The 12091-nt window shown below is 60.1% G+C and overlaps 1 protein-coding gene across 18 annotated transcripts in view; it reads left to right on the plus strand.

Annotated features, from left to right (window-relative positions):
* Nucleotides 1-12091, plus strand: part of PALM (paralemmin) — a 168303-nt gene that overhangs the window by 143943 nt on the left and 12269 nt on the right. For all 18 annotated transcript variants that reach the window (XM_077978811.1, XM_077978813.1, XM_077978809.1 and 15 more), the window contains 6 exons: nt 1715-1766; nt 2574-2654; nt 3212-3342; nt 6393-6543; nt 10241-10262; nt 11730-11789. In XM_077978811.1, the coding sequence (XP_077834937.1) occupies nt 1715-1766; nt 2574-2654; nt 3212-3342; nt 6393-6543; nt 10241-10262; nt 11730-11789 (497 nt within the window). The remainder of the gene's footprint in view (nt 1-1714; nt 1767-2573; nt 2655-3211; nt 3343-6392; nt 6544-10240; nt 10263-11729; nt 11790-12091) is intronic.

Raw genomic sequence — 12091 nt, forward strand, 5'->3', positions numbered from 1 at the left:
GCTCAAGCGATCCTCCCGCCTTAGCCTCCCAAGTAGCTGGGACTACAGGCGCACACCGCCACACCTGGTTAATTTACTTTTTTTATTTTTGGTAGAGATGGGGTCTTACCAGATTGCCTAGGCTGGTCGCAAACTCCTGGGCTGCAGAAATCCTCCCACCTTGGCCTCCCAAAGTGCTAAAATTACAGGCGTGAGCAGCCGTGGTTCTGGTTTTGTTTTGATTTGTGACAGGGTCTAACTCTGTTACCCAGGCTGGAGTGCAGTGGCGTGATTTTGGCTCACTGCAGCCTCAACCTCCCAGGTTCAAGCAATTCTCCCACCTCAGCCTCCTGGGTAGCTGGGAGCAATTCTTGTGCCTCAGCCTCCATGCCCAGCTAATTTTTGTATTTCCTGGTAGAGACGGGGTTTCACCATGTTGGCCAGGCTGGTCTTGAACTCCTGACCTCAAGTGATTTGCCTGCCTCAGCTGCCCCTGATATTTGTTAAGTGCCTACCGCATACCAGCCCTGGGAGGTAAGGCTACAGCAGCACTGGGTGGGCTCTTGTCAAAAGACAATGATTGGGCCCGGCAGGGTGGCTCATGCCTGTAATCTCAGCACTTTGGGAGGCCCAGGCAGGTGGATCACCTGAGGTCAGGAGTTCGAGACCAGCCTGGCCAACATGGTGAAACCCCGTCTCTATTAAAAAAACAAAAACTGGCCGGGCGCGGTGGGTCACGCCTGTCATCCCAGCGCTTTGGGAGGCCGAGGCGGACAGATCATGAGGTCAAGAGATCAAGACCATCCTGGCAAACACAGTGAAACCCTGTCTCTACTGAAAATACAAAAAAATTAGCCGGGCGTGGTGGCGGCGCCTGTAGTCCCAGTTTCTAGGGAGGCTGAGGCAGGAGAATGGCGGGAACCTGGGAGGCAGCGGAGTTTGCAGTGAGTGGGGATCATGCCACTGTTCTCCAGCCTGGGCGACAGAGCGAGACTCTGTCTCAAAAAAACAAAAAACAGAAATTAGCTGGGCGTGGTGGCCGGTGCCTGTAATCCCAGCTACCCAGGAGGCTGAGGCAGGAGAGTCGCTTGAACCTGGGAAGCGAAGGCTGCAGTGAGCTGAGATCGCACCTCTGCACTCCAGCCTGGGCGACAGAGCGAGACTCTGTCTCAAAAAAACAAACAACAGCGATTGGATGAGAGCGAGTCTCGGGTTGAATCCGGACTTGGCTTCTTTGCTGTGTGTCCTCAGGAGGCTTATCTCCCTCTCTGGGCTTTTGCAAGCCCAGGCTTAGGAGGTGGGGCTGGTGGGTCTTTCACCCCGTTTGGCCCTCCTGGGGCTGCAGAGTAGGTCTAGGTGAGCAGGAGGGTGCGGAGAGGACTGTCCCGCTCCGTCTTCTGGTCTGCGCCAGGAGGTAATACACTTCCTTCTTCCTGAAACACGCTTCTCTGGCCTTTGATGCCTGGTGAATGCCTGTGCATCCTTGGTGGCCCTGCCTCAGTGTCCCCGTCTCCCCAAACCCTTCCTGGTCGCTAGGCAGAGCCTCGTCCCCTCCTGTCCTGGCCTCTGAGGGGACAGGGAAGGTCCCACTTTACAGAAGGGGAAACTGGGGTTCAGAGATGAAATCACTTGCCCTGGTTACCCCTAGGGGAAGAGGCAGAGCTGGGATTTGAACCACGTTTGACGGGCGGCAGGGCTCAGTGAACCAGAGCTTGACCTTATCTCCCTCCCACAGGGTCCTGGTGGCAGAGACCACGTCCCAGCAGGAGCGGCTGCAGGCCATCGCAGTGAGTCCCCGCAGACAGTGTGGTCGGGGTGGGGGGTTGGGGGACCTGGGGTCTCAGGCCTGGGCCTGTCCTAGGACCTGGAACCAGGGCATGGGGGTGGTGAGTTATTTGCTTGGGAAACTTGAGTCCTGCTGACCCGCAGAGAATGAAAGTGGAGACCCCCTGAGTCCATAGCTCCTGGACCCCCGGCCTCCCTCTCCCTGATGGGTCAACGGGGAAACTGAGCCTGGCCTTCCCTGGAGCCTTGTCCTCGTCCTGCAGGAAGATAAGCTTTGGTGGGGGGAGCACAGATGTGCTCTGGTGCCGTCTTGGTGGTCTCCAGCCCAAGAAGGCCCCCTCGGGGTCAGAAGACCCTCTCCGTGACCCAACCCTCCCGGGATGTGGCCTGTTTCCCAGCTTCAAGTCATTCTCCTGCCTCAGCCTCTCGAGTAGCTGGGATGACAGGCACCCGCCACCGCGCCCGGCTAATTTTTGTATTTTTAGTAGAGACGGGGTTTTACCATGTTGGCCAGGCTGGTCTCGATCTCCTGAACTCAAGTGATCCTCCCGCCTCGGCCTCCCAAAGTGTTAGGATGACAGGCGTGAGCCGCCGCGCCCGGCCAATCATTCGTTTTCAAGACAGGGTCTCGCGCTGCGGCCCCGGGCTGGAGTACAGTGGTGCGAACCGCTGTCACCTGGGAGCCGGTGGGCCACGCGGATCCACGGACGGAGGAAGCAGGGTCGGGCTGGGCAGAGCCTGGCGCGGGTGTTTGGGGGATCTCCAGGGCCCCCACGCTCAGCCCCGACCCCACCCGGCCCTCCCCACAGGAGAAGCGGAAGCGGCAGGCGGAGATCGAGAACAAGCGCCGGCAGCTGGAGGACGAGCGGAGGCAGCTGCAGCATCTAAAGGTACGGGCAGGGCCCAGGGTTAGGGAGCGCGGGCGGGACCCAGGGTTGGGGAGCGCGGGCGGGACCCAGGGTTGGGGAGCGCGGGCGGGACCCAGGGTTGGGGAGCAGGGTCGGCAGTGAGGCGGAGGTGACCCAGCCCCGGACCCCTGCCCAACCCTGACCCCAACCCCAACCCTGACCCCGACTCCAAGCCTGACCCTGACCTCAACCCTGACCCCAAACCTGACCCTGACCCTGACCCCAAACCTGACCCTGACCTCAACCCTGACCCCGACCCCAACCCTGACCCCAACCCTGACCCCGACCCCAACCCTGACCCAAACCCTGACCCTGACCCTGACCCCAAACCTGACCCTGACCTCAACCCTGACCCCAACCCCAACCCTGACCCCGACGCCAACCCTGACCCTGACCCCAACCTCAGTTCTGACTCTGACCCTGACTTGACCCCAACCCCGACCCTGATTCTGACCCTGATCCTGACCTCGATCTTAATCCCGACCCCAACCCTGACCCTGGTCCTGCCCCCGACTCTGACCTGGACCCCTGCTGCCCAGTCCAAGGCACTGCGGGAGCGCTGGCTGCTGGAGGGGACGCCGTCCTCGGCCTCGGAGGGGGACGAGGACCTGAGGAGGCAGATGCAGGAGGATGAGCAGAAGACACGGCTGCTGGAGGACTCGGTGTCCAGGTGAGGGCCACAGCGTGGGTGCGACCGGGCTGGGCGGGGCCTCGGGGGCTGCTGGAGGACTCGGTGTCCAGGTGAGGGCCACAGCGTGGGTGCGACCGGGCTGGGCGGGGCCTCGGGGGCTGCTGGAGGACTCGGTGTCCAGGTGAGGGCCACAGCGTGGGTGCGACCGGGCTGGGCGGGGCCTCGGGGGCTGCTGGAGGACTCGGTGTCCAGGTGAGGGCCACAGCGTGGGTGCGACCGGGCTGGGCGGGGCCTCGGGGGCTGCTGGAGGACTCGGTGTCCAGGTGAGGGCCACAGTGGGTGCGACTGGCTCGAAGGGGCCTCGGGGACCACAGGCTCCCGGGAGGGTATGGGAAGAGTCGTCAGTGTGCTTTGAGGGGGATGTGTGAACGGGGCAGGCCAGGACCCAACGTGCTTTGAGGGGGACGCAGGCCGGGGCAGGCCGGGGCATCCACCTGGGCCTGGGGCAGCTTGCTGGGGGCAGAGGCTGGCTGCGTGACCTCGGGCAGGGAGTCACCCCTTTCCCCTCCCGCCACCCCCATTCGAGCCAGCGAGGGATTCGGGATGGAGCTGGTGGGTCCCTGGGGCTGGGTGTTGCCGGCACTGGCCTCCCCGGGGGCTTCCTGGCGCCAGCCCAGCTGGCGGGCGAGCTCTCCCGCGGTGCGAACAGGGACACAGAGCAGCTGGGCCCGCAGGAAGCTCGGGCGGGGGCAGGATGGGGACAGGATGGGGAAAGGGGCCATCCCTGTGGGGGCTGGGACCAAAGGCCTGGAGTTTCCGGCGGGCAGGAGGCCCAGGCTCTGCTCGGGGCAGCAGGGTCAGGGCGGAGGGAAGTGACAACCAGGATTCCAGAGTCTGCCCTGGCCAGGGAAGGGCCCAGAGGCGGGAGGCCGGCCGGCCGGGTCACTCGGACCTCGCAGGCCCCGCCTGGACGCTGGGTTCTGACCCCCGTGGGGGCCCCTCCCTGCCCAGTTCTGCCCATTCGCTTTGAAGAAAGCATGTTGAGGGTGTTCGAGATGGAATTCCCTCCCTGGCAGGGCGTTCAAAGGCATGGACAGGCTGGGCACAGTGGCTCACGCCTGTAATCCCAGCACTTGGGAAGCCGAGGCGGGAGGATCACTTGAGATCAGGAGCTTGAGACCAGCCTGGAGAAACCCCGTCTCTACTAAAAATATAAAATTAGCCTGGCATGGTGGCACGCACCTGTAATCCCAGCTACTCGGGAGGCTGAGGCAGGAGAATCACTTGAACCCGGGAGGCAGAGGTTGCCTTGAGCCAAGATCTCGCCATTGCACTGCAGCCTGGGAGATAGAGCGAGACTCCATCTAAAAAAAAAAAAAGAAAAAAGAAAAATGGAAGGTATGGACAGGGTGGGGCAGTTCTGGTGGGTTTGGGGCCTTGGAATGAGCTGAGTGTTACCGACTCCCTGGGCCTCAGTTTCCTCACCTGTGGACCAGGGAGGCAAAAAACCCACGGTGTGTCTTTTTTTTTTTTTTTTCTTTTTTTGAGATGGAGTCTCGCTCTGTCACCAAGGCTGGAGTGCAGTGGCGTGATCACGGCTCACTGCAGCCTCCGCTTCCTGGATTCAAGCGATTCTCCTGCCTCAGCCTCCCAAGTAGCTGGGACTACAGGCGCCCACCACCACCCCCCAGCTAATTTTGCATTTTTAGTAGAAACAGGGTTTCTCCATGTTGGTCAGGCTGGTCTCAAACTCCCGACCTTAGGTGATCTGCCCGCCTCGGCCTCCCAAAGTGCTGGGATTATAGGCGTGAGCCACTGCAACCGGCCCCACTGTGCATCTTAATTCCAGCAAACATTAAGCACCAGCTGTGTCCCTGGGCTGAACGGGATGTTCAGACAGGTGGAGCTGAGACGGGCCTGGCCCTGTTTGCAGAGAGGTGGACGGTCAGACACCTGGGCGAATGCAGTGGGAGTTACTGGCCGTGGTGGCTGGGCACATTGGGATTCTTTTCACACAGCCCTAGTGGGCACAGGCTCAGGCCCCTCGATGGAGGATGAAGACCTGGCTTGAGGCCTAGTTTGCTTTCAGAGGCCTCGGCTTCACCCCTCCCCGGGGAAACCCGCTTCTCAGGTGCTGAAACTGAGCTGCTCTGGGTCTCCACTACCTTCTGCCAGCTCGGGCTCTGCCCAGACACCTCCTACAGGAAGCCCTCCAGGCTGACTGTGGGCTGGACCCCTCTTCTTGTGTGGGGGGGACGCGGGTCTGGCTCTGTGTCCAGCCCGCCAGCCCGAGCCCACCTTGTTAGACCTACGGACTCAGCCTCCGTCTGCCCTGTCCTGGGGCTGGGGCTGAGCTGCTGTGAGTGCCGCCCGCCCTTGCCAAAGCCCGGGGCTGGGATTTCATATCCCGGTTTTGTTTTCCTGGATCTATTTGTCCCGTTATCTTCTAACACTTGGAAAGTGACATGGTTTTTCCAGTTTCCCGGTGAGATAAAGTTTCCTGTTAAAATACACAAATTTGAGCGGGAAAGAGTTCGTTTGATACAGATAGTGACATAAACGGCACAGGCCGGAGGTCAGGGGACACGGGGAGCCAGCCCTGGTTTGAATCCCGCCTCTGCTACCTGCTGGCTGTGAGGCTTTTGCACTCCGTGCCTCAGTCTCCCCCACCGTGAACACCATGGGGTTGCCTGGGAGCTTTGAATTCAGAGAGCTGGGCCAGGCGCGGTGGCTACGCCTGTAATCCCAGCATTTTGGGAGGACGAGGCGGGCAGATCACCTGAGGTCAGGAGTTCAAGACCAGCCTGGCCATCATAGTGAAACGCCATCTCTATTAAAAATACAAAAGATTAGCCGGGTGTAGTGGTGCATGCCTGTCATCCCAGCTACTCGGGAGGCTGAGGCAGGAGAATCCCTTAAACCCGGGAGGTGGAGGTTGCGGTGAGCCAAGATCAAGCCATTGCACTCCAGCCTGGGCAACAAGAGCAAGAATCTGTCTCAAAAAGAAGAAATTTGGGAGCTGTCGTACAAAAGGTGCCCAGAGCCCTGTGGGGATACAGGAGTCACCCTCACGTACACCCTCTCCCCAGGTTGGAGAAGGAAATTGAGGTGCTGGAGCATGGAGACTCCGCCCCAGCCGCGGCCAAGGAGAACGCAGTGGCCCCGAGCCCGGTCCGGGCCCCGGCCCCGAGTCCAGCCAAGGAGGAGCGCAAGACAGAGGTGGTGATGAATTCACAGCAGGTAAGGGGGTGACCGGGGGGCGGATCCCCAGGCCCCCACTCCCGTTGGCCCCAGAGCAAGACCCCAGCCCTTCCATGTCAGCGCGGCTGAGGGGAGAGGCACAGACTAGAGCCAGGCACTCGATTTCAAGCTCACCGGAGCCACTTCCCAGCTGTGTGAGCCGGGACATGTGGTTTTGCCTCGCTGGGCCTCGGTTTCCCCATCTGTAAGACGGGGGAGTAATGGGAGCAGCCACCACTGGGGGCATTGGAGGGCTCGGGGAACGGCGGGAGACCCGGTGCTGGTGGGTGCTGGTGGTTTTGGCCATGGTGTTTTTTGGTTTTTGTTTTTGTTGGTTTTTGAGACGGAGTCTCGTTCCGTTGCCCAGGCGGGAGTGCAGTGGTGCGGTCTCGCAACCTCCGCTCCCAGGCTCAAGCGATTCTCCTGCCTCAGCCTCCCGAGTAGCTGGGACCACAGGCGCCGCCACCACACCCGGCTAATTTTTTTGTATTTTTAGTAGAGATGAAGTTTCCCCATGTTGGCCAGGCTGGTCCCAAACTCCTGACCTCAGGTGACCCGCCCCTCAGCCTCCCAAAGTGCTGGGATTACAGGCGGGAGCCACCTTACTTGGCCTGTTTTGTGTTGTTGTTGTTTTTGTTTTTGACACAGGGTCTCACTCTCACCCAGGCCAGAGTGCGGTGGCACAACCACAGTCCACTGCAGCCTCAACTTCCCCAGCTCCAGCGATCCTCCCGCCTCAGCCTCCCAAGTAGCTGGGACCACGGGTGCACGCCACCACGCCCGGCTAATTTCTGTCTTTTTGGTAGAAACGGGGTCTCCCTCTGCTGCCCGGGCTGGGGTTGTCATGGTTTCTGTTGAACCCCTGCATTGTTTCGTGTGGCTGAGCCTCCAGAAAGCCGTTCCCATGGGAACAGCATCTCCGTTTGATGGGAGTAAAACCCCGGCCCACAGAGGCTGGCTGGAGGCCACGCAGCTGAGTGGTCCTTAGTGGTCTCAGCTGTTGAATCTGGCATCTGCCATCTAAGCCAGACTATGTTAAAACCAGACCCTCGGCCGGGCTTGGCAGCTCACGCCTGTAATCCCAGCACTTTGGGAGGCCGAGACGGGTGGATCACAAGGTCAGGAGATCGAGACCATCCTGGCTAACACGGTGAAACCCCGTCTCTACTTTTTTTTTTTTTTTTTTTTTTTTTTTTTGAGGCGGAGTCTTCACTCTGTCGCCCAGGCTGGAGTGCCGTGGCACCATCTCGGCTCACTGCAAGCTCCGCCTCCCGGGTTCTGGCCATTCTCCTGCCTCAGCCTCCGAGTAGCTGGGACTACAGGCGCCCGCCACCGCGCCCGGCTAATTTTTTGTATTTTAGTAGAGACGGGGTTTCACCGTGTTAGCCAGGATGGTCTCGATCTCCTGACCTCGTGATCCGCCCGCCTCGGCCTCCCAAAGTGCAGGGATTACAGGCGTGAGCCACCGCGCCCGGCCTCCGTCTCTACTAAAAATACAAAAAATTAGCCGGGTGTGCTACTCAGGAGGCTGAGGCAGGAGAATGGCGGGAACCTGGGAGGCGGAGCTTGCAGTGAGCTGAGATCGCACCACTGCACTCCAGCCTGGGCGACTGAGCAAGACTCTGTCTCAAAAAAAAAAAACAGGCCGGGCGCGGTGGCTCAAGCCTGTAATCCCAGCACTTTGGGAGGCCGAGATGGGCGGATCACGAGGTCAGGAGATCGAGAGACGATCCCGGCTAACACGGTGAAACCCCGTCTCTACTAAAAAATACAAAAAAATAGCCGGGCGAGGTGGCGGGCGCCTGTAGTCCCAGCTACTCGGGAGGCTGAGGCAGGAGAATGGCGTAAACCTGGGAGGTGGAGCTTGCAGTGAGCTGAGATCCGGCCACTGCACTCCAGCCTGGGTGACAGAGCAAGACTCCGTCTCAAAAAAAAAAAAAACAAAAAACAAACAAACAAACAAACAAAAAACCAGACCCTTGGCCGGGCTTGGCAGCTCACGCCTGTAATCCCAGCACTTTGGGAGGCCGAGGCGGGCGCATCATTTGAGGTCAGGAGTTCAACAAGACCAGCCTGACCAACATGATGAAACCCCGTATCTACTAAAAATACAAAAATTCACCGGATGTCGTGGGGGCACCTGTGATCTCAGCTGGTCAGGAAGCTGAGAATCGCTTGAACTCTGGAGGGAGAGGTTGCAGTGAGCCGAGATCCCGCCATGACACTCCAGCCTGGGTGACAGAGCGAGATCCTGTCTCAAAAACAAAAAAAAAGACCTGGTTCTGGGCACAGTCCCGGACCTCACTGAGCTCATGTCAGGTGGGAAGATGGCCATGAGTCAGTAACCACCCAGGGAGCATGGTCAGGCTGAAGAGGTGGGAAGCCCAAGGCGCTGTGAAATCCCCAAGGAAGTTCCTCATTCGTGGGAGGGCTGGGCGGGTGTCCTGGAGGATGTGGGGTATTTTCTTTGTGGTTTTTTTTTTGAGACAGAGTTTCACTCTTGTTACCCAGGCTGGAGTGCAATGGCACGATCTCGGCTCACTGCAACCTCTGCCTCCCGGGTTCAAGTGATTCTTCTGCCTCAGCCTCCCAAGTATATGGGATTACAGGCATGTGCCACCACGCCTGGCTAATTTTAGTTTTTAGTAGAGACGGGGTTTCACCATGTTGGTCACACTGGTCTCGAATTCGTGACCTCAGGTGATCCGCCCACCTCAGCCTCCCAGAGTGCTGGGATTACAGGCATGAGCCACTGCACCTGGCCAAGGAAGTGGGTTTTGAAGTTTGAATAGGAGTTCTCCAGGCGCTTTTTTCCCTGAAGGGTGATTGAGCTGGTGTGGGAGGCCCACCAGTACACGTGCACGGTCCCTGCCTTCCTGAGGGGCACACCCGGTGACGTGATGGGGGAGAGTGGAGCGAGGGAACATCAGACACCACGGCCGTGAGTCAAGAGTGTGTCCCAGAAACAGCAGGAAGACCAGGGAGGCCAGGGCACCGTTCAGGGAGAAGGGCCTGTGTGCAGGGTCTGACCACGCAGGGCAGAACCGGCTCAGGCAGGAGACGCTAGACCCTGGGCCTTGCACAGTGGCTCCCAGGAGGCCACGGCAGGAGGCTCACTTGAGAGCAGGAGTTCAAGACCGGACTGAAGGGGCACAGAGGAGCCGGCTGGATTCAGGGAGGCCTGCGGGAGCCACTGATGCGGGGGCAGGAGGGCAGGGAGAAAAGAAACGAGAAATGAGTGGTGGCTCACGCCTGTAATCCCAGCACTTTGGGAGGCCGAGGTGGGCGGATCACCTGAGGTCAGGGGATCAAAACCAGCCTGGCCAACGTGGAGAAACCCCGTCTCTACTAAAAATACAAAATTAGCCGGGTGTGGTGGCGCGTGCCTGTAATCCCAGCCACTGGGGAGGCTGAGGCACGAGAATCGCTTGAACCCAGGAGGCGGAGGCTGCAGTGAGCCGAGATTGCCCCGCTGCACTCCAGCCTGGGCGACAAGAGCAAAACTCCGTCTCAAAAAAAAGAAGAAAGAAAGATGACCTGGGTGTTTCTGGCCAGAGTCCCAAGAGGATGGGATGAGAAGCGGGCGCATGTGACCTCACCCACCGTGCCAGCCCTTCCCAGGCTCCTGACCCCGGGGCTCCCCTCCCTCTGCCCGGGGATGCTGGCACCCCTCACCCCTCTCTCTTCTTTCTTGCAGACCCCGGTGGGCACACCCAAAGGTAGGGCTTCTGGAAGGAACTCGTGGGGCCTGGGCGCACTCTGGTGGCCAGAGAGGGGATGGCAGGGCGGGGAGTGCAGCTGCAAAGTAACAGGTGCTGGGGCCTCAGGCCTGTGATCCCAGCCCTTTGGGAGGCCAAGGCGGGTGGATCACCTGAGGTCAGGAGTTCGAGACCAGCCTGGCCAACATGGCGAAACTCAGTGTCTAGTGAAAAAATACAAAAACAATTAGCCGGGTGCGGTGGCTCATGCCTGTAATTCCAGCACTTTGGGAGGCTGAGGCAGGAGGATCGCTTGAAACCAGGAGTTCAAGAACAGCCTGGGCAACACAGGGAGACCCTGTCTCTGCCAAACATAAAAAAATTAGCCACCGGCCGGGCCCAGTGGTTCAGGCCTGTGACCCCAGCGCTCTGGAAGGCTGAGACAGGTGGATCCCTTGAGGTCAGGAGTTCGAGACCAGCCGGGCCAATATAGTGAAACCCCATCTCTACTAAAAATACAAAAAAATTAGCCGGGTTGTGTTGCGCGCCTGTAGTCCCAGCTGCTGGGGAGGCTGAGGTGGGAGGATCGCTTGAGCCCAGGAGGTTGAGACGGCGGTCAGCTGTGATCGCACCACTGCACCCCAGCCTGGGCGACAGAGCGAGACCCTGTCTGTAAAATGCATTTCACGCTTCCATATCGATAGCGGGACAGTCGGCAGCCAGGGTTGACGCTGGCGTCTGAAGTGCCTCTGGCCTGGTTTGTGTGTGTTAATTATTCATAAGGAAGTGTCTCCTTGTCTTACTGTAGAATTAAAAATTAATCATTAAAAAAATCTAGGCAGGCCTCTCAGGGATTTTGTGAAAATCACTGGACTGAGGATGAGGAATGAACTACGGGGGTGGCTGTGGGATTTTCTAGGGGTCTGGAGGGGCCCGGGTGCCTGTGTCTGTGTGGGGTCTGGGTGTCGGGGGGCCCAGGTGCCTGCGTCTGTGTGGGGTCTGGAGGGGCCCAGGTGCCTGTGTCTGTGTGGGGTCTGGGTGTCAGGGGGGCCCAGGTGCCTGTGTCTGTGTGGGGTCTGGAGGGGCCTGGGTGCCTGTGTCTGTGTGGGGTCTGGAGGGGCCCAGGTGCCTGTGTCTGTGTGGGGTCCGAGGGTCTGGGGGCCCAGGTGCCTGCGTCTGTGTGGGGTCTGAGGGTATAGGGGGCCCAGGTGCCTGTGTCTGTGTGGGGTCTGGGGGTCTAGGGGGTCTAGGTGCCTGTGTCTGTGTGGGGTCTGGGTGTCAGGGGGGCCCAGGTGCCTGTGTCTGTGTGGAGTGTGGGGGTCTGGGGGCCCAGGTGCCTGTGTCTGTGTGGGGTCTGGGTGGGGTCAGGGGCCCCGGTGCATGTGGGGGTCCAGATGCACTTGTGTGAAGGGGTGTTGGGCTGTCTAGGGGGTCCGTGTGACCTCTCCTCTGACCCCCGTCTCTCTCTCCACCTCCCCTCCTATGCAGACAAGCGAGTCTCCAACACGCCCGTGAGGACGGTTGACGGCTCCCCCATGATGAAGGCAGGTGGGTTGGTCCCCCAGGCTCTGGGCCCCAGATCCAGCCGCCATCGGGCCAAGTCTCAGTCCTGGAGGGCCGGGTGGGGTGGGGGCGACACCGACCTGCTCTCCGCAGCGTCTGGCCGGGCTGTGGTTGTGGGGGTGGCGGCTGGACCACGGCCGAGGCTCTGAGCCTGGGGTGGGGCCCCCTGTGCTTTGTGTCCTCGTCCCACGCCGGCCCATGCTTCCCTGAGAAGACGGGCCCCACGCATGGCGGCTCTAACCGACGCAACCCCACGGCTTTCATTCCACCCTAACCTCACGGCTCCC

The sequence above is a fragment of the Macaca mulatta genome, chromosome 19 (genome assembly GCF_049350105.2).
Source record: "Macaca mulatta isolate MMU2019108-1 chromosome 19, T2T-MMU8v2.0, whole genome shotgun sequence".
Classification (NCBI taxonomy): domain Eukaryota; kingdom Metazoa; phylum Chordata; class Mammalia; order Primates; family Cercopithecidae; genus Macaca; species Macaca mulatta.